This window comes from Eurytemora carolleeae, unplaced genomic scaffold (genome assembly GCF_000591075.1).
Source record: "Eurytemora carolleeae unplaced genomic scaffold, Eaff_2.0 scaffold316, whole genome shotgun sequence".
Classification (NCBI taxonomy): domain Eukaryota; kingdom Metazoa; phylum Arthropoda; class Copepoda; order Calanoida; family Temoridae; genus Eurytemora; species Eurytemora carolleeae.
The window spans coordinates 119059-145110 of NW_019396350.1; the positions used below are offsets into that span (position 1 = coordinate 119059).

At 33.2% G+C, this 26052-nt stretch overlaps 1 protein-coding gene across 1 annotated transcript; it reads right to left on the reverse strand.

Annotated features, from left to right (window-relative positions):
• LOC111701493 (germinal center kinase 1) lies at window positions 1-25319 on the reverse strand. The gene is made up of 13 exons (XM_023472799.1): window positions 25035-25319; window positions 24060-24598; window positions 12062-12157; window positions 9456-9584; window positions 8279-8359; window positions 7338-7421; window positions 6568-6712; window positions 5843-6042; window positions 5174-5482; window positions 4765-4971; window positions 2130-2582; window positions 1435-1544; window positions 1-1225 (listed from the first exon to the last, which is right to left on the reverse strand). Exons 2-13 carry the CDS (start codon window positions 24342-24344, stop codon window positions 1141-1143), a joined length of 2184 nt encoding a protein of 727 aa, XP_023328567.1. The 5' UTR covers window positions 24345-24598; window positions 25035-25319; the 3' UTR covers window positions 1-1140.
• Between the last annotated feature and the right edge of the window lie 733 nt (window positions 25320-26052).

Consider the following 26052-nt stretch of genomic DNA (forward strand, 5'->3'; position numbering starts at 1 on the left):
ATTATTTCAAATATAAATATATTTCAATCTTTTTTTAATCAAAAGAATAGAATATTATGATGACAGTAACAATTACATGATTATAGGGTTCAACTGGCAAAATAAACTAATCGTCAAAAAACACAAAATGTCCACTCTCGGAAATATGGAATGTTTTGATTGGGAATAATGAATATGGGTTTACTTCTAAAAATATATTATGCTGCTAAAACTGGAATTCTTCACTTCTTAAACTAAGCAATCAGGGAAGTTGCGCATTTTTTGCTATCAATAATTAAACCCATATCTGATTAAGTATACGTGTATATCACATAAGATAGGTAGATAAAATACTAGGCTATCCTTTAAGGGATAAGTCACGTTACCGAAAGTTACGTGATCACCAAGTGGAGTCTCAGGAAAGTAGTGTTGAGAGCATAACAATTCAAATAACGTTCCTGTGTGAATTATTCCCGATTTTTATCCTTTTTACACTGATTAAACATCTAATACAATACATATATATTGAATACGTATTCTCTGGAAGAAAACAATCTAACCCCCGTATGCAAAATAATTACATCGTGAAAACAGTTTTGATCACGTGACAACATGGATGCACAAGGTGATACTGCCACATAACATAGTCATGTAAAAATGGAAAATTTTACGTTACATTGTATGGTCATGTAACAAATAATAGCATTACGTTACATTACATTGTCACGTATCATTGAATCCAATGCATCTTTGTGTAACAAGTTACACTACAATGGTATGCATCATTTTACATGGTTTTGTTACAGTACATTGTTACGTAACATTGAATAGAATTATGTTACACTACATTGTCACGTAACAATACAGAGTATCATGTTACACAACATTGTTACGTAACATTAAACAGTATTAAGTTACGCTACTTTGTCACATAAAAATAAATAGAATCACTTTACACGACATAGTCACGTAACAATAATTAGTTTTACGTTACACTAAATTGTAACGTAACATTTAATAGTATAAATTTACACTACATTGTCACGTATCAATCAATAGTATTACGTCATTACATTTTCAGTTAACAATAAATACTACAACGTTACACTAAATTGTCACGTAACTTTGAATTTTATCACGTTACATTGTGTTGTCACGTAACTATCTTGAAAGATTTTCCAGAGCATGATGGACCCTGGAATCGGAGAGGGATGGTTGAAGTTTACGAAGAATATCCTCAACAAACCTAAAACAAACAAAAAACCATGAATTTTAAAATAGATTTACCTGCTAAAAAGAAATATCTCATCAATCAATTCATTCCATAAATAATGAATAAAATCTGTCCGCATAGCAATGTCAGTTAGTTTATTTAGAAAAAAATATGTAAATTAGATTATTTAAACAAAAATTTGATTTGAAAGAAAAAATTGTAAGATACAGAAATCTGCTTACCTATTAGTAATCCCTGGTGAACTCCTCTCGGCAATTTCAAATGCATTTTTTAATTCGTCTACAGCGTCGCTGTGTCGACTTTCACGACCCAACCCGTGACGTCGCTGCAACTGAAATAGATAATATTTATTTTAATAATTTACTAATAATAATTTTTAAACGATTGATAACAGGTTTGAACTGCTTCTTTTTGTTGGACCAATCTTTCTACTTTCTTGATTGATTGCGCTTAAAGGGACTGTAAGCGTAATTTTAAGTGACCTGCCTTGCAAATATAGCAACGCCCAGTTTACAACAACACCCTTGAAACCTTAATTTAATCAAAAATTTGGAAGATTAGGTAGTAATTATGACTAGAAACTGTTTATTTCTGTGAAGTTCTCCATTGTTTCTTAAAAGCAAGAAATTGTTAGTCTTCCAGAGAACGAAAGTTAACAGTTTAAATTAAAAAAAAATGGATATCTTATTCATACTTGATCAGACATAGCTTTTAAGCGTACTGATGTAAATCGGGCATTGCCATCTTTTTAAATAGGGTCACTTCAAATTACGCTTTCCGTCCCTTTAAGAAATTACACGAAAAATTAAAAAATCTAAGATCGGTGCTTAGATTAAGGTTTAAAGGAAACCAATATGAATCGTTAATGGTATTAGAAATACAAAGATCTTTAATATAACTTAAAAGACTGTTTTACCTCTGATAACAAAGGATTGACTGTATTATGAAGAATGCTAAGACTAGTGCGTCGGTCATCTCTTCTTCCTTCATCACTTTTCCGTCCTCGTTCCGCCTTATCCTTCCGCTTCTCCTCCTTGTTCTCCTTCTCTTTTAAATGTTTATTCGGGGATTTTTCTCTATATCCAGACCCACTCTTTCTTCGCTCCTCCTTCCTCTTTCTCTCCTCATCCAACCTTCTCCTCTCCTTCTCATCCTCCCTTCTTCTCTCCTTCTCATCCTCCCTTCTTCTTTCCTTCTCATCCTCTCTCCTTCTCTCTTTCTCATCCTCCCTCCTTCTCTCGTTCTCTATTTCCCTCCTTCTCTCGTTCTCTGCGTTTCTTCTAGCTTCCTCCTCCCTGGCTCTGTTCTCTACTGCAACGTTTAATTGCTCCAGGCTCCTTGACTCTCTCTTCTTCTCTACAGAGTTCACCTAAACAAAAATTCTTAGTAATAAAAAAATGTGACTTAATTCGGATTAAGTTTGTTTAAAAGAAAACGAAGTAACAAAAGAATGAGAATAAAAATTAGAAGGGAAAATGAGGACAAATATTTATATGTAAAACTTTTCCCAGAAAATTATGGCTAAAATGTTTGTCAAAAAAAACCGTGTGTCTAATAAACGCAACAAACCACTACCAAGGCTAAATTCGCTACTATTTTTAGATGAAAACTAATGAAAATGATTAAAGATAAGGCATTAACTTTTTAAATGTATTAAATGAACTAAAAGATATTGTTTACCTACTGGTTAATATATAAATATATTGACCAAAATTACATTTGAATCATTAAAAAAATATTGAGAAGAAGAATAACCTTCTTGAAGATAAGTGGATCTAGTTTCTCAGAATTAGTAGTTACAATAACGATGCAACTTCGGTTGTTGCTGCAATTCTAAGTAAATCTAATAAATTTATCGAAATATAGATGTATCACCAAACAAGGATAGTCCAAACAAGAAAGTCCAAACAAGGATAGTCCAAACAAGGATAGTCCAAACAATGATAATAGTCCGATGGTAATCCGGTGGATTATTACAACTTCAAGAAGGATGGAAAAAGGCTTGACAGAGATTATCAAAAACAGGATTTTTTCTCATTAACTCAACCAATAACTCCTTTAGATGGAAACTGTATGTTTCACAGTTTAGCTGATCAGCTTGTTCGGCTAGATCCAAGTACACCTTAGTACTGTTATAATTCTGTTAGATCTGCTTTGTCCTCAACCTTCTAGAACAACTTGAAATAGAGAGAATAATCTGGATAAATGAAGATGAACCCATTGAAGAAACATGTGGTTTGAAGAAACATTTTTTCAAGCTGGACATTATCAGTCCATTACTCCAGTTGATGACAGCATCATAATGAAACATTATAATAAAATTAATAACTCAATATATAGGTTGTTTGAGTCTCAGATTACCAGGATGACACTGAGATCTGTTAACTCAGATGTTGAGCAAATTCAACAGCCTGAGATTCATAGTTTTGCAATTATGCAAGAAACTCCAACCTTGCTCCAGGAGAGATTAGCTCTGAACACACAGTCGACCCAGTGCAGAACAAAAAGAAAGTCCACAACAATTTTAGGTAATATGATGAAAAATATATTAATGCTTATAATCAACATTTGTTACCTATAATCATAAGGCAAGATAATATAATATAATATAATATAATATGAATGAAAAATTCCTTTAAATATTTCCTAAATATTTCAATTTTTAGATAAAAGGACTAAACTGTCGGATACAACACCAGACAATCACCAGAATTTGTCATCTATGTAATTTAAATTTTAAACGTAAGAGAGGCGGAAAGACTCAAAGAGGTGTGTTTGTGGCCGTTATATACATTTAAAATGTCATAAAAATAGAAGTAATTGCTCATTCAAGAAATAGATGAAATATTTTGTGATACACTTGTTTATTTTTCAATTTACGACTATGAGAATTTTTAAATATATATCTATTGAAATTATGAACTTTTGAATTATTCAAATCGTTAAATCATTATGAAAATAAAATTAATTGCTCATTCAAGAAATATATGTAATAATTTGTGATACACTTGTAATTTTTCAAATTTACAACTATTGGAATATTTAAATATATATAAATTAAAAACTTTCATATTGTTCAAATCGTATTCACTAACAAAAACAGGCGATAAACTTGTAGCGAATATAGCCTATGTAGCGTTTTTATAGGGTAGAGTTTTTGTAGGGTAGCGTTTTTGTAAGGTAGTGTTTTTGTAGGGTAGCGTTTTTGTAGGATTGCATTTTTGTAGGGTAGCGTTTTTGTAGGGTAGCGTTTTTGTAGGATAGCGTTTTTGTAGGATAGCGTTTTTGTAGGATAGCGTTTTTGTAGGATAGTGTTTTTTGTAGGGTAGCGTTTTTGTAGGGTAGCGTTTTTGTAGGATAGCGTTTTTGTAGAGTAGCGTTTTTATAGCATGACCAAAATACTTCCCCAAATGGAAAATTTTCCACAATATTTAGAAGAATACTATTTTTGAAAATAAATAAATAACCGACATATCCGTCAACGGAGTACGTGGGCATTATGCAAATATAAATTTCAAATTAAAATATAAAAATAATAATGATAAACTTACAATGGAAGAATCACTTTTGGATGGAGATATACTGGAACTGATGATTTCCTTCTGCGGACTCCGACCTCGCACTTCTTTCGGAGGACTCCGACCTCGAACCTCTTTGGATGGACTTCCTCCTCGTCCTTCCTTAGTGGGACTTCCAACCCAGGGATCGGAGTTAGGACTTTTGGACCTATCTTCTTTCACAGCCAATCCATTTGATACCTGGAATTTTCATAATTGAAAATGAAATTTTAAATTAAAACAGAATATTTAATATTCCTCGCACATATGTGAAACACTAAACCTTTTTAAACAACAAATTGTATTTAATAAACAAATATACTGTTTTTTAAAATAATCAAAGACAAGAAAGGTCAAAAATATAAGAAATACTTTTTGAAATAAAGAAATAAATTTTGTTAACCTTATTATTGACACTATTTACAGGTTCTGAATATCCAAGGCTGTCGTAGCTGGGCGGAGAAATAGGATCTGATCCAACCCCCTCCATCCCCCGCATCATCTCCAGAGGGTTCCCCTTCACCGTCATTATCCAGTCCGTGTCACTGTCCTCCGTAGCCTCGCTCCCGGACTCTCCTCCAGAGTCAGATTCACTCTCGTCCCCGCGGGTCAACTTCCACTTCCGGTGTCGGTCAATTAGGTCCATCAGGTAGGAGTTCTTCTTTGCCTTCTTGATAAACGGATGCCGCATCAACTCTTTAGCTGACGGTCGCTGCAAAATAAAAAGAATTAGTTTAATAAGTTGATGGTAAAATATGTATAGAGGTAGAAAGGATGGAAGGACTAAAATTATCGAAATAGTTTCAATTTTAAGGCTTGAAAGGATTAAAAAAGGGATTAAAAGTTTAGAAAAGGTTTGAAGGACTGAAGGGGTTAAAAAACTAAAAGCTTTAAAAAGGTTGAAAGACTTGAAAGGATTAAAATGATTATAGAGTTGCAAGAGAGGACTAAAAGTCAGGCCAAAGGAGTTTTAAGGAATTTAAAATTTAAAAATGCGAAAATCATTTTATTATTCTAATAGCGTCATTTAAGGTTTGAGCAACATTGTTATGGAGGACAACAAAATACTTACATTCTCTGGGTCCTTATTTAAACAGGTTTCTACAAACTCCTTGAACTGTTTGGAGAAATTCCCAGTCAACTGGGGCGGATTGTTCTTCGGGATAAGGAAGAGGACCCTCATGGGGTGGAGGTCGGAGTTGGGGGGTTCTCCCTTAGCTAACTCAATTGCTGTTATCCCTAAACTCCACACATCGGCCTTTGCGTCATACGCTGAAATAAAAGGTTTACTTAAATTAAAAAATTCAATATAATAACTTTTAATAAAAATAATGTATTCTTGATTAGACAACTCTTGTAAGGGTACCCTAGTGAATCGGACAGCCAAATTTGAGTCAGAGGAAATCACGTAATCAGTCTCTTTACTATCATAAAATTTCTATTTTTTTCCCCCTCGGTCATACCATTCAATAGATATGAGATTAGCATTAAATTGGATCCCTCGTTTGGTTTTATGTGTCATAAAGATCAAGGTTTAAGAAAATATGAGATTCTACAGGATGGGGATTAAGATTTGTACAATTTTATAAAAAATGCTCAGCTCACCTTTTATTTTCAATATCTGAACAAAAACTTTAAAAAAATTAGTTGATTTTTTAGGATGAAAATGAGATAAATGTAAATATCAGAGAGTCCCAATAAACATGGGAACTGAATGACGACATAAAAAGTCTTTGCTTTTTAAAATTAATAAAGGATAAAGTTTGAATCAATAAAAAATTTTAACGACGCCTTTACCTGACTGTTTTATAACTTCCGGAGCCATCCAGAATGGTGTTCCTACAAATGTATTTCGTTTACTAGTTGTATTAGTAAGCTGACCGGCGACACCAAAATCCGCCAGCTTGACATCACCCATATCACTCAACAGCACGTTAGCAGCCTAAATATATCAACAATCAAATATTCAACAATCAAAAATTTACAAAAATAAACAAAAGCATCAAAACCCTATTTCTTGCCTTTAACTTTAAAATTCTAATCTTAAAATCTTTGCAACCTGATTCTTTTGTTTAATATTTCGATTTTTGAACCATGGAGTCTGGTAGATCAATAGGTCAAAGTTGTAATATCAAAAGTTGACATCATTAGGTAGCAAAGTTATAAGACTTAGAAAATTTGAGGTTAAGACGATCAGTTTAAAAAATAAGTAAAAAAAACTGATAAAATTGGATATAGCAGCGCTCGGCCCCATTGCAACCTGAGCGCCTTAGAAGGCCTAATCTAACCGTTACCGCTAAGGAAATTGAATATTGGGGAAGTCGCCCAGGGAAAATGCCTTTGGGAAAACACCAAAATAAAGGAAGAAAACTCAGAAGCATCTATGAGTTTGTTGACAAAAAAAGCGTACTGCTATTCGAGGCGGAATGTAAACGAACCAAGGCAAAGGTTCTTTTATATTTCCCCCCAAAAACTGCAGTACATTGTGTTTACAAACAGATAAGGGTGTTCTTGCTGTATCTTTCTTGGTATAAAGTTTGATGAAGATTGAAGATAAAAAACTATACCTTTATATCTCTATGCAATTTTCTTTCCATATGAAGGTATTCTAATCCTTTAAGAACCTCGCGTAGGATTATAGAGATGTGCATCTAAATATTAATATTATTGTAACAAGAAAAAAGTGTAAAAATTGTCGTCTTCTGTCTTTTAATAAAACAATTTGTATGTGAACATTTCTAGAAATACACCAACAATTAAAAATTACAAGCTCCTATTGCAACATTTCTTGGTTAAAAGTAAGAAGAAGACGACAATCACTCTACAAATTTCTATAAACAGGTTTCTAAATACAAATATAAGAATATTTAAAGTATAACATATATGCACATGTACATTCATAAACCATGAACGTTTCAATGAAAACTAACAAATGAATTAAAATAGAAAATCAATTAATCAACCAACCAACCAACCAACCAATGACTCGATTAGAAACCTATTAGTAGTTTATCTTAATGTGCTGAATGATAAATAAACAATTACCAAACCAAATAAGGAACTCCATTATACCATGTTAGAGAAATCACTTTCTTCAAGCATTCATTTATTATTTTACCAGCACTCCGACATCAAATTTAGAAATTTATCTATTTTTATATTTCTTCGAGCAGATGAATGAAAAGCAAACAAAATTTTGAATGGTTCTCTTTTTAACGCAAAACTGATTCAGAAAACATAATGTTTGCATTGAGTAATAGTATTGACATTCATAAGTAATTACGTCATTACCACCATCTCAAATTTTCTATATATTTGTAACCTTGATGGTGTAAACTTTTGATATTTCAAACTTAGATTATTTGATCTAACAGAATTCATAGTTTGAAATATCCAAGGTCTACGACATCTGGTTGCAAAGATAAAGAGATTAAAAAGCAGAGCTTGTGAGTAATTGAATGTAAATTCAAAATTTGTTTTTTTTAATTAAGAGTTTAAAAATACAGACCTCTTCTAGGCTTCCAGCTTTCATTAGATCTAGGGCTGAACCACCTCCCAAATATTCCATTATTATCCATAACTTCGTCCCCTGCAAATAATAAATACGATAAACTAATTAATAAATGTTAGATTACCTTGAAAACTTACTTAATTAAAATTCAAACAAATATTTGTAAAAAAATTAAAAGTAAAAGATAAAAGTTTTAACGAACTAACTCTAAGGAAGTGAATTCCTAACAGCGCGGTTCCTGAAAGTTAACCTGTACAAGTATACTATAGACTCCCACCCCACCCCTGCAGTAAAAACATTAGCGAAAAAGTGTTTTTCACATTTTTACTTTATTGTTTTTCTTGATAATAAAATAAAAAAAAGGAGAAAAACAAAAAATATTTCAAAAAAATGGATTTGACTTGTAATGCGCTCAACATTGCTGATAAAATAATTATGAACGCACTATGTGGTTGAAGGGAGAAAGCTAGTGGAAACTAATGAATTAATTTAACCCGGGCAGAATAGATAAAAAAGCTGCCTTCATTAGAATACGGGTTAAGCAAGTTCAATGGAACAAGGGGTCAAATGTTATGCATAGAATGATAGACCAAGGAAAATATTTAAGAATATCTTCAAAATTCATGTTCGGGGCTCACTCTGATGTTCCCCGATGATAATTTATCAAAAATATGAGTGAAGCCTATGTGCAGGGTTTTCCTAATGCATATTGCATAGAGATGCATTAATATGGAGAAGCACGCGGCCTAACATGCGCTGGAAAAAGATGAGCTGCACCCTGACCCCCAAACCAAACTTATCCTTCAAACATGGTTAAAACACTAAACCATCTTTCATATAGAAACTTAAATATTTGAAATTATAATCAGGTAAACCAGAGGTTAAAACTTTTGAAAGGATAATCAACAACGGCAACTTTCCATGTTCATGCTTAAACTGCTTAATCATAATTGTATTTCCGATTTCTAATTTGTCGGACTAAAAAAAAGGATAATCGAATTCTGAAGAAAAATATCAATTCAAACGGGTCTAACCTCAGGTTGCAATTCCTACAACTAAAAGAACATTCAATTGAAAAATGCCAAGCACGATTCACAACTCTTGTCCTTAAAGACTTGTTTAAAGGTGGTTTTGTTAACGGTACTTTTTAGTGAAGGATTCATTTAATATTTACCTTTAGAAAGGATCCGAAATATTTGGTAACAAAGGGTGAATCACATTGTGATAGAACCATAATCTCCTGTTGGATATCTTCAATCTCATCTTCAGCCTCCTCAAGGTCTATTATCTTGATCGCAACAACCTAAAAATCAATCAAATATATTTTTGTCTACGTCTATAGTCTGTGATCAATCAAAATCACCTTTTCTTGATCATAACACAAACATCAACAAAATAAATCAATCAAAATCATATATTTTTTCCTCTAAGTCTATGATCAATTATCGATCAAGATCAAATACATTTTCCTATACTCCTATAATCTTGATCATAAAAATATTAAAATCAACAAAATCAATCTATCGAAATCAAATGCATTTTTTTCTCTAGGTCTGTGATCAATCAAGATCAATGTTTCTAGTACTTCTATTACCTTTATCAAAACACAATCATCAACAAATTCAATCAATCGAAATCATAATTTTTACCCTAAGTCTATGATTAATGAATAATCAAGATCAAATACATTTTTCTTGTACTTCTATAATCTTGATCATAACAACCATTAAAATCAATCAAATATAATATGTTTCCCTCTAGGTCGATGATCTATGATCAGTTCAGATCCAATATTATTTCAAGGTGGGTATTCGCGGAACTATTATCAGTAGCCCTGGGTTTTAATAACCAACTATAACGGGAAAGGTCAGCGATCATGAATCTTTTGACTTGAAGCCGAACCTTGAGGCAGATTCGAAACTAAGCTTTTTATACTGTGTAGTAATAAATTAGAAATCTAAACCAAGTTCACAACATGGAGATAAAATCTGTACTAGGTTGGGTAGGAGGGATTGTACTATTCTGTTCAATATAGTTCACTCAGATCTGACTAATATTATGTTCATTTTAGTTTACACACATATATCTTAAATCTGACTAATATTATGTTCATTATAGTTCACTCAGATATGTTAGATCTGACTAATATTATGTTCATTATAGTTCACAAATATGATAGATGTGATAGATTCTGTTAGATTCAGTAACATATCCTTGAAATTTACACACCTACGCACAACCCGCCTCTCTTTACGCATTTTTGCGTATAATGGTCGTTTTGCATGTTTTGCACTGGAGGGCTATAGAGCTAGAGGATTATTATCGCCTAAAGGTTGTTTGTATGTATATTTGGATACAGATTTATGTATATATAATATATAGACATAATTGTTCACCAAATATATATAAATATGTATATAGTTGTCTGTTTATATTTTGGATCTAGCTGAAAATATTTTACCAAGCATTCTGTATCCATGTATTCCTGTAGCCATGAGTTCCTAAATTTTGCTTTAGTTGATTTTCTTGTATCCTGTTCATAATTTATTCCTGTATCAATGTATTGATGTATTTTTGCATCCAAGTAATGATGTATTCTTCTATTGAATAATCATGTATTCCTGTATCCCTGTATTCTGTGTCCTGTACCCTGTATCCTATATCCAATATCCCTGTATTCTGTATTCTGTATCCATGTATTCTTCATTCCAATATCCTGCAAAATGAACCAATTCTCCGTTTTCCTGTTTTTCTTCCTGCTCCAGTCTGTAGATTAGAATGATGAAAATGATCCAAGACGAATTGAGAAAACATGAACCTTTTAAGGTGAAGTTTTTCTACTAACATTATTGCAGACTATTGAGGAACCCAGAGCAAGGTTAGAATAAGGAATCAGATCCAGGATGAGGGATTTATATTTTCAACCCTCATTTCCCTTCAAGTTGTCATCTCAGCTCTGCTCTCTGAGGGATACAGACCAGACCAATTTATGTTCGGCCAATTATAGTTTACGTTCAATTGGGTTCAAACTCTTTTTCATTAAGCTGTTTTATTATTGATAAACTAAAATTTATAATGAAGGTATTTTGCTAATATAATATATGACGAAGCAATACAATTTTACAAAGAAAAGGCAAATCTACTCGAAAACTAGGTGAGAAACACCAATTCGCTATTGTAAACTCGTAGAACTAGTTAAGAGGTGGTTGTTATTACCCCCCCCCCCCTCCTCTTCCTCCTTCCTGTTTATAACCTAGAATGCTTGTCCTTGTATTTTTATTTAATGAGATACCTAACCCTTACATACTCTGCAGTTTACAACTATAAACTCTGTTATACATTTATATTATTGATATATTATTGACTAATGTACATTTTACATACATTCATACATCCATATTTGTGAATAACAACAAAATAATAACGGTATGCTTTGATAAGAAAATGGTTATTGAAAACAGAAAACGGATACTGATTAACAGACAAATAATTGAAAACGAAAAAATTACAACTTTCTGGTGATAAACGATAATAGAAAATTATGGAAATAATAAAATTACTGCTGATAAAAAATACTCCCAAATTTGAAAATGAAATGGCTGCTTCCATAATGGAAATAAAACAGCCGACGAATAAAACAATATGGCTGCTGAACAACATTAAAACGGCAGCTAATGAAAAAAAAAACGAGTGATGAATAAAACAATATGGCCGCTGAAGACAAAAATGGCTACATAACAAATTCAAAATGGCTGCTGCTACAAAAAATAAGATGTCTACCTGTTGAGTTCTATTGTCTATTCCTTTAAAAACTTCTCCGAAAGATCCTTTACCAATCCTCTCTTGTTTTGTAAATACTATCTCAGGATCCACACGCTGAAACAAAAATATTTTGTTAATTAAATTAATTAAAATCTAGAGATTTAATATATATTAAATGAAATGCAAAATATTTATGAGTTTTTCTTTGTTTATGATACTGTCGTTGTGATTGAAAGGTACCTCCAATTTAAAAAGACGGACATGCCCGACAACAATACCCTTTCAAACAGAAAATTTAGGATGTCTCATACATTCTTGAGCAGGGCAAAGGTTTTAAGGTACTTATGTGAATCGATAATGACACTTCAAAAAAAATGTAATCACTTGAAACTACTTCTACTGCCCCTTTAAGAATTCTCCATGCATAGTTTGAAAGAGAATAATTGGTTTAAATTGAAAATAGCTAAAACCGTGGTACTTAGTTAGTACCCATCCGTCAACCTTAGGCCGTAGGGTTATTCATGTGAAAACAGCAATTTTAACCTGGACTGGGGGCTACCCCCCCCCCCTTCTACTCATCTTAGTTTCTACCCATCAATATACCTATTCATACATTTTTATATTCATTTTTACTGATTATCTTTTGATGTACACTGAAATATTTTTTTTGTTTTTCTGTTCCAAATAAACGTAATGCGTCTAAATTTTTCTAGATCATTACCAAAATAATTTAGCTATTATCTAAAAACAATAAATAAAACAGAAAAAGACAGCAGATGGGAAAAAATTCTTAAAATTATGCACACTTTTAATACGAAAAAACAAAATCAAAACGAATACGGCCGATTTTGTGTGTGTGACTGTGGTTTTATTAATTTGATGATCCAACAACACTTATTTATATAACCCAGTAACTTTAGTTATAAAACTGTATCCAATCCGCTATTCACCAAGAAAAACTTGAAAGATTATACAACATTTAACTAAACCTGTCAAACCTGTTGATTATTTACAATATGTACTTTCGTCGCCAATGAAGAGTAATTTGAAAAAAGTATCAATTTTGTCAATTAGTTTTTTAAAAAAGAAAAAAAAATTTACAAGCATTTCTTTTTCAAAAACCTTCGATTATTTCAAAAATTTCGTTTGTATTGTAAATTTATGTTGAAATGAGTTTATAAAATGCATTCTCATTGAGAATCAAAACTGAAGTATGGACTGAAAAGACTGTTTATTTATATTATACATTTTAGGAGAAAAGTGTTTTACTGTAACCTTTATCTAAAACATGAAGTATGACATAAACTATATTGACATTTTTGATCCGGGCTCAAGGATATCAGGGTTCAGGTCTTACCAGGATACAGGGATACAGGAATATCAGGCTACAGGTCTTACAAGGATACAGGGATACAGGAATATCAGGGTTCAGGTCTTACAAGGATACAGGGATACAGGAATATCAGGCTACAGGTCTTACAAGGATACAGGGATACAGGAATATCAGGCTACAGGTCTTACAAGGATACAGGGATACAAGTATATCAGGCTACAAGGATATCAGGATAAGGGATATTTAGAAAAAGGATAACGGATACAGGATACAAGGATAAAGGATAACGGATACAGGATACAAGGATAACGGATACAGGATACAAGGATAAAGAGACACAAAAGCACACAGAAGAAAAAAAAGGCTAAAAAAACGAGTAAGTTAGAGGATATGTCTGAATGACATGATCGAAAGGTGGCAGAAAATTTATGAAAAAAGAATTTGTTCTAACTAACTCTTGTATAAATATAACAAAACATGACTCTGCTAAAATAAACTGAAAACTCAACAGAAACGTTAATTAATGATTTATCTTTAGTTCGCAGCCCTCAACTTCCGCTAAACCTAGCTACAACTGATACAGGGTAAGCCAAAAAAATGCAGAAAAATAAGGTTCTCAATTTCTCAAACATTTATTGGTAAATTTTTAAAACAAACAAATTTCTCAATAAAAAATAGATAATTATTACGCCTAAATTTTGTCAGTAAAAAAAGATAATTATTACTTCAAATTGTTTCTCGACAAAAATACTTTTTACTGTTAATTTTGAACATGGCTTGGATTTTAACGATTGTTTGGCTTGTTAAAAACTTTTTAACATTCTTAAATATTTTTTGATACACCTATTAAAATGTAACCTTGACTTTGGTTTGGATATAGAAAGATATGCAAAGATTTTTATCAATTTTCAATTCACTGATTTTCTTCCGTCTCCGTGCACAATTAAAAATAATAATAAAATAATAATAAAAAAATAAAAATCTAGAAAAATATGATTGTTTGTATGATGATTGTATGTGATTAGCACAATCGTGAGTTCAGTTCTAATAGTTTTGAAAATGAGACGCTCAAGGGTATTAAACACATTTGTAATTCCCCCCCCCCCTTTTATGAAAAAGTATGAGTGTATGTTTTAATCATCAAGGGGGGGGGGGGAATTTTGATGCTCTGAAAAATTTTTTTTTAAAAATTGGACATTAAAAGGCATTTTTTTTCTTTTTTAATACTTTTCTTCCAAAAATTCTCATAAATATCAATAATTTCCCACAATTCAGCAAATAAAACCCTTAAAAATACCTTACAAAACTTTCGATTTTCAAAAGGGCGGGGGGGGGGAGATTTTTCGAGAAAATAAACACCGCTGGAAAAAAACATTTGTATTTAATAGCTGTGTGTACTTCGTATATTTTACATGATTCATTTAGATATCTTAAAATCCATATTATGCTTTGAAAAGGACAAAAAGTTTTTTAAAGGGTTTAACCTATTCAGGTTGACGTCTGGTTTACCCAAAATAGTCTGGGAGGGGGGGGGGAGGGGTCCCAGGGACCCCCCCCCTTATTTCGATACAAATCTATAACATTTAATACACCTTTGGAAAGCCCTTTTGGGCTCCACGTTAAAATATGCAAAAAAATTGCAAATTTACAAAATTTCAAATATTTATTGCAATATCAAGTGCGCGAAATATGATAAATTTTACATTTTTACAAGGCCTTTCGACAGCGAATTCAAAAATGTAAAAATGTTTGCAAAATTTTCAAAAACTAGATTTTTATCCAAGGAAAACTGAAAATTTGTAAAATCTCTTTGAAGGCATCTGTGCAAAAATCTATGCAAAATTTCTTTGCAAAAACTTTGCAATCTGCTTCCTTTTCTTCAAGGCTTTCCAAAGAGCTATAAAAAATCAAAATCATATGACCGTAAGCAGGTCTAAATTAGGTTGGGTTAGACAAAGGTAGAATAAGGCATTAAGGCAGTATGCCTGAGGAATCAGGCAATATGTATAAAAGCCCAGCTTTGAGCCTAAAGTAAGGGGCATGTGTTAGTTAGAAAAGTAAAAAAAATTGAAAGGCTGCAGATCAATACTTCATAAAACGTCCTGAATAGGGTTAATGTTGGTACAACCCACAATAGAGTAGAGAAAACTTTCATGAGATTTATTTCTATCATTGTGTTGAGAATTCGGTTGATATCCATGCCTGGTATCTAGTATGTATCCGGAGTGATGTATTATCTATGTATATTGATGATGGGTGGATTGTATGCATATATAACTAGGAGTAGAGAGGAGTATATTCAATATAGTGAACACTCCACCCCCCGTGTATATTCCATACCCGGAGCTGGGTTGGATTTATAGGTTTGTAGGAGAAATGAAACCTGAGGAAATCACACATGGGTGGCCATACTAGCACCTGGATAACCTAGTTAACCTTGCACATGGAGAACTTAAATCAAACCACGCTCCCCAAAATTTGATACCCCAAAAAATCCAGAATTTGGTTAAAAAATAATCTCATTTATTATTTTAAAGCCAACACTAGGAAAATTCTAAGGTTGATGAGTATTTTTCTTTTCAATGTAAACTACAATTTGATATTAATAAAGCAAAAAAATCGTTCTCTTCCAGTTTTTTAAATCTTATGAATTCTAACAAGGTTTAATGAGACCTTAATGTTTCCCCTCTCCAAGAAGAAAACTAAGTTTCCTGTAAGAGCTGTCCACAAATTAAATATTTACCACAAAGAACAATTAATTATTGAAACTTTCCCCCTGTACTTTGAAAGCAAGTGCATTAGGAATTTCTTCTTCTGTAGTTAGCAAATTATTGAGAGATTATAATAGTTTCTATCCCTCCAGTTGCTCCATTCCGTTCAAAATTAATTATCACAATTTTTTTCTCCAGATTCACAAAATACGTATCTTCTAAATATCACTTCATATCATTGACTTCGTTTCTTTATGAAAATACACTGTACGACAATTAGAAGATTTCTCTAAATAACAAAAAAAGAAAAAGAAACATCCCTGGATAGTGGATATAGATGCTATGTTTTTATCTGTGGTTAAAAACATTGTTCTAGAAAAGAAAAATAATTGTTTATTTCCAGAGAGTACTCTGCTCTAGGAGAGGATTAACATAAGGAAATTAAATCAAGGTTTGCTCCGGGGAGAGTATAGAAAGGGGAGAAGAACGGATTTCTCTTTGGAAGAACAGGAAGGGGAGAAGGACAGATTTCTCTTTGGAATAACAGGAAGGGGAGAAAGACGGGTTAACTCTTTGGAATAACAGGAAGGGGAGAAGGACGGATTTCTCTTTGGAATAAAAGTAAGGGGAGAAGGACGGATTTCTCTGAGGAAAGGATAGTAAGGGGAGAAGTTTGAATTGCTCCGGGGGAGAACCGGAAGGAAAGAAGGACGGGTTGCTTTTAGGGAGAACAGGAAGGAAGAAGAATGATTACTCCACACGGAAAACAAGAAGGAGAGAAAAATGGATTGCTCTAGGGGAAAACAGGAATGGAGAAGGACGAATTGCTCCGGGGGATGTAAGGGATATATTCTTCCGCGGGAAGATCATGAAAGGGGAAGGACTGATTGCTCGGGGGGTAATAGAAATAGGGGAGGGACAGATTGCTCCAGGTGGAGACAAACGGATTGTTTCGGTTGTTTCGGTGGAAAGCAGGAAGGGGGCAAAGACTGATTGCTCCAGGGGAAGAACATAAAGAAGAGAAGGACGGATTGCTCTAGGGAAGACCATGGAAGTGAGAAGGACGGATTGCTCCAGGGGGAAAACAGGATAGAGAGAAGGACAGATTTCTTCAGGGAAGAGCAGGAAGGGGGGAAGGACGTATTTGTCCATGAGAATAATGGAATGGGGAGAACTTAGAAAGATGGAGGGAGAGTGGAAGTGTGCAGGAAAGAATGGAAGGTTGCAGGAGAGAGTGGAAGATTGCAGGAGAGAGTGGAAGGTTGCAGGAAGAGTAGAAGGTTGCAGGAAAGAATGGAAGGTTGCAGGAGAGAGTGGAAGGTTGCAGGTAGAGTAGAAGGTTACAGGTAGAGTAGAAGGTTGCAGGTAGAGCAGAAGATTGCAGGAAAGAATGGAAGGTTGCAGGTAGAGTGGAAGGTTGCAGGTAGAGTAGAAGGTTGCAGGAAAGAATGGAAGGTTGCAGGAGAGAGTGGAAGGTTGCAGGAGAGAGTGGAAGGTTGCAGGAGAGAGTGGAAGGTTGCAAGAGAGTACAAGGTTGCAGGAGAGAGTGGAAGGTTGAAGGAGAGAGTGGAAGGTTACAGGAGAGTGGAAGGTTGCAGAAGAGTGTAAGGTTGCAGGAGAGAATGGGAGGTGTATTAGATTGAAATCAAGACAACGTATACTTAAACATCACATAATCTTGGCTTAACACAAGTGTAACCAGCTCGAGGGATGAGGAGAGAGATTATATGTATTTAAATCTACCACAGACCCTACTGCCACATTTATGGGGGGAAATAGAGAAGGGTTAAAGTGGTGGGGTAGGGTTGAAGTTAAAAGGGTAGAGACAGAAAGCAGAAAAAAGTAAAGCTAAAAATAAAGAATTTGAAAAAATGAAATGGGTGGAGGGCTTCCTGTGAGAAAGGAAGCTAAGAGGAGAAAACGGGGGAGGGGGGAGATGAAGCATTATTTTGTTTCTCTGACTCTTTGTCAGCATGAAGCGTAACCAGGTTCTAAATTATTGATAAATCTGGAGTCTCTACAACAGAAATATAGATTTTAAACGGGAATTCACATTTATCATGAACTTTGAAAGATGGAAACATTTTCTCCCTGTAAATCAAACTTTAAAACTTCCAAAATAATAAAAGTATATAATTAAAAAAAAATGATTTTATGATGGAGGAGCCGGTTTAGAGTGATTATATGATTTTACATCAAAATTTCTAGAATTTTATTTATCTAAAATATTAAAACTTGGATTACAAATTCAAAATAATAGTTAAATTAAATAAATAAAAACCGAATTTCCAAATTTGAGACTAAATAATGAATAGAAACCACAGAAGCTGTATTATCCGGGGAACAAAGCTGATTGTTGTGTTTATCCGAAAGGGACGCAATCAGCGGGGGGGGGCTGCTAGGGGTTAGTGCCCCCTAGAATAAATTCTGTATACGTCCCTGTCTCCAAACCAACCCATTCCGTTTCTACTCCTAATAAGATATTAAGATAAGCATGAAGAATATCTTAAAAAATAGTTCTGACTACAGTGATAACCAGAAAACTCTGAAATAAGAATACTTAAGAGTATTGATGTTGTTGTTACAAAGCAAATAGTTTTACTAGATTCTTATTAAATCACTGATTAAGTGAAATGGGTCTGTTTACACTGCACAACTGCTGTGTCCCATGCTCATTGGAATATTTAAAGTCAGAACTTGAGTCTAAAGACTCAGTAGATGTAGAAAATATATTGTTATATCCATACCTACAAGTTAGATATTTATAACAAATTTATTATCCGTTTTCAAAAGACCTAAATTCCATTATATTTATCTTATATCCATTATCATACAAATAGGTTGTATATTTACTCCTATACTCCGATAAACCTAAATCTAACCAATACTGTAGATCCTAATCTTCACTAATCTATCCCACTTATCCGTATATCATGCTAACCCTACATCCACCCATTCTTAACTTAACAATCGATTATCATAATACATTCATAATTCAAAACCTATTCTTAATGCCCCCCCCCCTTCCTCATCTATTCCGCTTCTGGCGAATTTTATGGAAATTTCTTTCTCATCCGTTCCTGGTCCAAGGATGGGTATGTTTAACATTGTTGAATAATATTATCTTGTAAGATATTGTCTTCACGAACCCAGAGTATAGGTTCGTCTATCTCAATGTTTATGAGATTATCATGAAACCTGGTCTCAGGAGATCATGACATCAGGACCTCTTGTCCTTCCATCCGTCCCTATTCAAGCCGGGACCCTGAGCTAGACTCAAACCATTCTCTCACGCCTATACATCTCCAGACTGGAGTTAGAATGGAGAAACTACAGGATATTTACATACACTGAAATATGTTTAGAATAAGATCATGAGAAGGATTTTTGGGCCATTCAATCAACTCAACCAAGGACAGATATCAACAATGGTCAAATGAACATAAACAACCACATATATAGACAAGCAGACATGCGACATTTAGATAACACAAAATTAGACAAGCAGACATGCGACATTTAGATAACACAAAAATAGACAAGCAGACCTGCGACAAATAGATAAATAGACGACGAAAAAAATAAGCAGATAAGCGGGACAATAAAGAAAGCAAAAGAAGATGACAAACCATACAGAAGCATAGACAGTAAAGAAGAAAATAAATAAACACACAGACAAGTAGAAAAGCAGACAAGCAGACATGTAGACATGCAAATCTGCATTAATCAGACTTGGCTTGAAAATCAGGCTTGATTCGCAGCTCTGCAGAGAAATTAGGAAATGAAAGTTGCGGTATTTGTTACCCCCTTCTACACACAAACATAAAATGTTGAAGTGTTTTTACAGATTTTCATTTCCTGAAACTCTGTAGTAGAATGGGAGGGTAGAGAAGAGAGTATAATGTAGGCCAAGGGAACAAAATAAATATAATTCTTACAAAGCTTAACGAATAAGTTTTGATGGGTTTAGTCTGAGTGTGCCATTGTTCGAAATCAACCATCTTCCCACTCTTTCTACTTCACTAGATACATGTATAGATAGCTAGGCTAGATATTATTTCAGTTTGCAAGTAAATATGTCTCCAGGGGTAAATATTATCTAGAAAACAATTTTGCCCACACCCCTGTCTTGAAAGATCATTACTATCTTGTTAAGATCATCACTACTATTTACTCCTGCAAGCTATCTGGGTAAATTATCAAGCTATTTTAACTAGACGCTTTTTATATCAGTACATTATCTCAGTATTTTATTCTCTAATGTTAGATGAGCTTTCAAATTAAAATTAATCTATATATAAATTTGGCTTGTCTGTTTGTCTGTTTGTCTGTCTGTTTGTATCCAATAAACGTCAAAACGGCTGAACCGATCGGGCCCAAATTTTTTGTGGGACATCTAGGGACCCCAGGGAAGGTTTATGAATGATTGAAATTTTAAAAATTTGTGTTTAAGAGGTTTTTAATTTTGTAAAAAAATTTTAATTTTTGAAAATCCGCGAATTTTTTTTTAAAAATCCGCAAAACTTTTTTCATCTTTGTTTTGAAATGTAAACAAAAAGAACATGCTCACAATTTAAATAGAAGATGGGCGCGAAGCGCCCTAAAAGCCTAGAAAGAAGGGCGCGAAGCGCCTTGAATTTCTAGTATGTTTAAAATTCAATACTTTTTTGTTTTTAATCTTAAAACTTTTCGCGCCTCAAACTATAATTTTCAAAATCGTAAATCTCTGCAACCTATTTAATATAAACCTTTGATATTTCAAACTATGATTTCTACTGAATCAAATGCCAAAGGTTTACAATATAGGAATTAAAAAAATAGAGTTTGTTGCGAATGATCAATTCCTTTGTTTAACTGTCTCTAAACAAATCTTTAAAATTGACATATTAGTTTAAAAAAATAAAAAAAACTATCTTTAATCAAGCTCTGCCTTTATGCTTGAAATCTATCCAAACCGCTAGAATATGCATAACCGTGTATGCATATATATATTAGGATGTAAACACCTGACCTCCCCCCCATCACCCCTCTCAATAAGTTAAAGTACCCCCTTTAGTTTTAGAGTGGAATGTTCGATTGACAATGGTATCCTTTAAACCTTTGTGTGATGAATGAATGAGATATCCCGTGACACCTGATAAATTCTAATTGTGGTTTCTTGGTAAAAGTGGATGATTTCGGATTTATAGCAGTCATAAATATTAAAGGAAATTGCCAGAATTGAACACTTATCCTGCTCAAAAAACTAGGATAATTTCTGATTTGTTCCTCAGATAAAGGTATCGTACAGTTGTGAATCAAACAAATGGAGGTCAATTCCTTTAATAGAAATTAATATGTTTCCAATATAAATGTTTTTGTTCTTTAATATTCTTCGGTTTAATATTTTTTTCACAAAGAACAAAGAGTTTGTTTATTTATTATTCTGAACATAACAACTTGGAACTTATTAATCCATTGAAATGAAAGTATATCCTTGTACGGACGGACAGAAAACTAAAAAGTCCCAGCCGAAAATTAAAAAATCTCCGAAACTTTTCTCTTGTCATAAAATAAACTAATTTGATCAGCTTCTTCTTAGAATTGTGAAGGGTTTGGTGGAAAGATTATTCCAAATATTCGATTGGTTACAAACTTACCTAAAAATAAAAAATAAATTAAAAACCAAAAAGAAAAAGAAGAAAAAATTCAATGAAAGAATAATAAAGATTTTAGAATGTTTCTAATAAAGGGAGGAATGAACTTGAATGGTTTATAAATATAAAAACAGAAACAAAAGAAGAACAAATTCCAATTTAATGTTATTATTCTGAAAATATTTTGCACAAAAAATTGCAGGTTAATATGTAAACGCTTAGCAACGCTTGTGGAATTTTGCACTATTAGCTGTGGGCAAATTACAATTGCAGTTCATTAACATAAGTAGGCGTAAGTAAAATCCTAAATAGACAGAAATGCATTGTCAGTTTAAATAGAAATAATATTATAAAAAGACCCATTGCAGAACAAGGATAGAATTAAATAAATTTAACATGGCTACAAATTGCAATCACTAGCTAATAGTATCATGTATCATGTTTATCAATGTACTCCATTCATCATGCAGTTCGTTTACATAATAAAAGTATATATATTATACACATAGATAGACATTTTTTACAGTGGTAAAATAGGGGTTCAGAAACGACCCCCTCTTTTTATGCTTTTTTTTACTATTTTTGTTAAAATTTTCCTACAAACTAATTTCATTACCTTTTTTCTCAAATAAACTGTGAAATCATGCTACCATAAAAGTCGATGTATATAAAAATAAACTATTTTAAATAAGTTTTGAAAAATTAACAAAAAAACCGTCATTACATTAGAAGTCTTTAACTAAAATTTTTTTTTACATTCTTAAAAAACTGAAAAACATATCATCACTCTTACATTAAATAATAAAAAACAGTTCTTGTTCGGGGCATCTAAAAAGTGTGTCAAATGAAACTTTTTTTTTGTAAATTTTCAATCTCTCAAATTGTTACGGGAATGAATCATAAATCGATCTGATGATAAATCTGACAAAAAGAGTTTTTAGTTTTGCTCCGGATAATGTATTGCCCACATACCTATATGACCTACTATTACAATGCAATTAAGGTTTTTGCCCATAGGGAAAATGATTCATGTTAAAAGTACACGCGTATGCGTCCCTTTTTTAATCAAAGCTAGATATTTAGATCATAGTTTTAAACTGAAATTTAGCTATTTTAGTGTTATTAAAAAGTGATAGAAAAAAGTTTTAAAAATTACTAAAATAGATCCCNCCCCGATCTTAAAGTCGACATCATTTCTAATGGTCCTCTTTTTATAGTAATTGCACGCTAGATTCCCAATGGTACCTTTTAAACGATACCATTGTACATCCTGATTCTGAACATAAGTACTATCACATAATAGTACTTTCAAAGCATACTGTTATTATAAATATTTAGTTATTAGTATGGGACAGCATGCATAAAATGGATAGATAGAATATGTATTTTTAGAGTTCATGTTTACTGAGTCAAGTAGTTTTATCTATATATATTTAACTTGTCCGTTTGTTGGGTTGTATCCAATAAACATCAAAACGGCTGAAACGGTCGCGCCCGATTTTTGAAGAATCTAACATGACCCTACAGTGAAGTTTGTGACCGGTTCGGATTCATAAGTATCACTTTAAGAAAATTTTCCATAAAAAGAGGGAGATCTGAGAATTTTTTGATTGGCAAAAAAAATGAGTGACAAAAAGCCTAATTTTTTAAATTTAAATACTTGACAGTTTGCAAAAATATGAAACTATTGAATAGCGGGGGCTAAAAACAAGGACACATTTTGGATACAGACCATATTTGGAGACTCCAGGAGAACATGGAGAACCTGTATATGGAAAGAGAAGGAGGAATTGCAAGGGTAAAAATAAGATTCTATGAAAATGTATCCAGCATCTGTTACGAAGAATATATGAAGAAATGATACAAGAGAACAGTTCAGTTTTCAGAAAATATTAAGAATGTACCGGTTAGACGCATACATACATAATAATGAAAATAATTTACACAGACACACAAACTCAAATTTTCTAATCCCTATATTTTTGCAACCTGATGGTATAAAAATTGTTGCAAAATAAAGGGATGAGATCAGTGCTTGTGGCTTCCTTTTGAAGTTAAATATAATTTTGAAAATTAAATAGTTCTTATCTATACATAATAAACCAAATTATTAGTTTATTTTTGTTTTAAAATTGTTTTAATAGAGAGAAAAATTATGGAAAAAATAGAAACATTGCTAAAACCTCTTTGCAAAGAAAAAATCTGTTATAAAGAAAAAACATCGTTTGTTAGTTGATAAATGTTAATATTTAATTAAGGGTTTCTAGCTTTGATTTACATCTTGAATGGATGGAGGGTTTAAAGAAGAAATAATGAATATATTGGATAAAACTTACCAGTTGATTAAGATGAGGCTGTTTTCTTGGGGCAACCCATGTTTGATATCTAGGGTTAAGGTTTGCCTGTTGTTTAGGTTGACCAGGGTGGGCATGATGGGCCCAGGAGGAGTGGGGGGCAGGGGTGGTGTAGTACCCTGCAGGGTACCTCATCATACCCCCCACAGGGGCAACAAGGCCTTTCTTTAGGGGCGATTTTGATTTATTTTGAGAAATTTTTAACTTTTCAATCTCCTTTTCCTTCTCCTTCTGTTTTTTACTTTTCCTGTCCCCTATGAGTCCCATGGTGGTTTGAATTGACGATGTCACTCCTATCTTGGTGATCTAGGAGCACTTTAGTAACTCAACTCCAGGTCTCCCTTATAACAGGGAGATTCGAAACCAAGATCTACTTCACTTTAGAAATCCTGATCCCATTTCTTCATGGTTTCAAGTACTTGCACATTCCCGGAGAAAGAGAGAGAGAGGTTTAAACTATCACATTTTAAACAATCCTTCAGTAATCCATCTTCTGTTGACAGCTTCCAACCATACTCTGCCTATTCCATGGTTTAAATATTATTCAAAAATGCAAATTCTTCTTTCGTACTTCTTACAAAGTAGGATAGTTTACCAACAATTCTTGTCTTGTACTAGGAATTTAATCTGAATTTAATACAAACTAAATCAAACAAATGTTTAGAATAATTCAATTGAAAGAATTTAATTTTAAATATCCGAACCCCAAAATATTTTATCATTATATTACAAGAATCTGAAAGGTGAATACTGTGCTGTTAACCCAAAACAGTTGGATTGTATTGCACGGAAGTGGTTTATATAAAAAAGTTCTATCCCGTCAAAATTGACAGTTTGTTTACGTTGAAATCTAAACGGTTAAACTTTCCCTTCTGATGGTTCTTATTTGTTCTCAAGGTGGGTTAAAGAACTGTACACACAGATTCTAATTCAAGTTACGAATAATATCACCGGAACCTGATAATTAATATATTCTAGAACGAGTTTTCATTCACCGAGGTTGTATTCAACAGGTTTACTCTTGCTCAATCCATCCCAACCCGGAGTTACAGTGAAACTGGCTCTTGGAGCTTCCCTTCTCTCTCTCTCTCCTCCATTCTCTGTCTTTCCCTCTCTCTCACTCTGAAAACCTGGTTCCTACCTGTGGAACCGCGCCGAACCCAACCATGGTTTATCCTACCCGGAGAAACTCCATATTAGGTCTAAACTTCTGAACCACAATGCGTCAAGATCAGTAAAAAATGCGTAATCCTATCTTATGAACCATCAACATTAGTCCATCATCTTTCTATTATTCCTTGACAAAGGTTGAGATAAACCCTGGATTAACTGACCTTGGTTTGAGAGTAGGGCGGGTTAGAGTTGAATCCTGCTCAATTGGTGTATTAAAGATGGGGGGGGGGGGGGTGATTAGCAGGTCTAAACCCACCCTTTAACTAAACCAAGTTCTAATGGTCCTTGATTAGTCAGGGATAATGAATGATTATTACATTTATCATCCTTTTCTTCATCCAAGATGAGCCTCATTGTTATACAGGGTTACCCACAACGGATGAGACTGAAGAGACGACTGTACGGAATACAGGTTGGTTTCCTCATATTTACGATTTCTTACGACTGCAAACTTGTTTCATTCATTAAAAGGCCATGCAATACTATATTTTAAGCTAAGGACTTAGATTAACCTTGAAATTGTATATTTAAAGAGTTTTAGGTCGTCTTTCCCGTATCATCCTTTATGGGTAACCCTGTATCAAATCAAATCCTAGTTTTGATATGTTTTGGATTAAAACCCCAGGTCGTTAGCTTTAATAAATATGGTCTTATTTATCATAAACCAGTTGTTCCTGTTTTCATTGCGTTTGCGCCAATTGCGTCATGTCCAACCTGACAGGTGGTGATTGCGTACAGGAGCAATTGAAAACAAATCTTCTTTACAACAGAACGGGCTTAACTGACTCAGTTCTGGATTGCG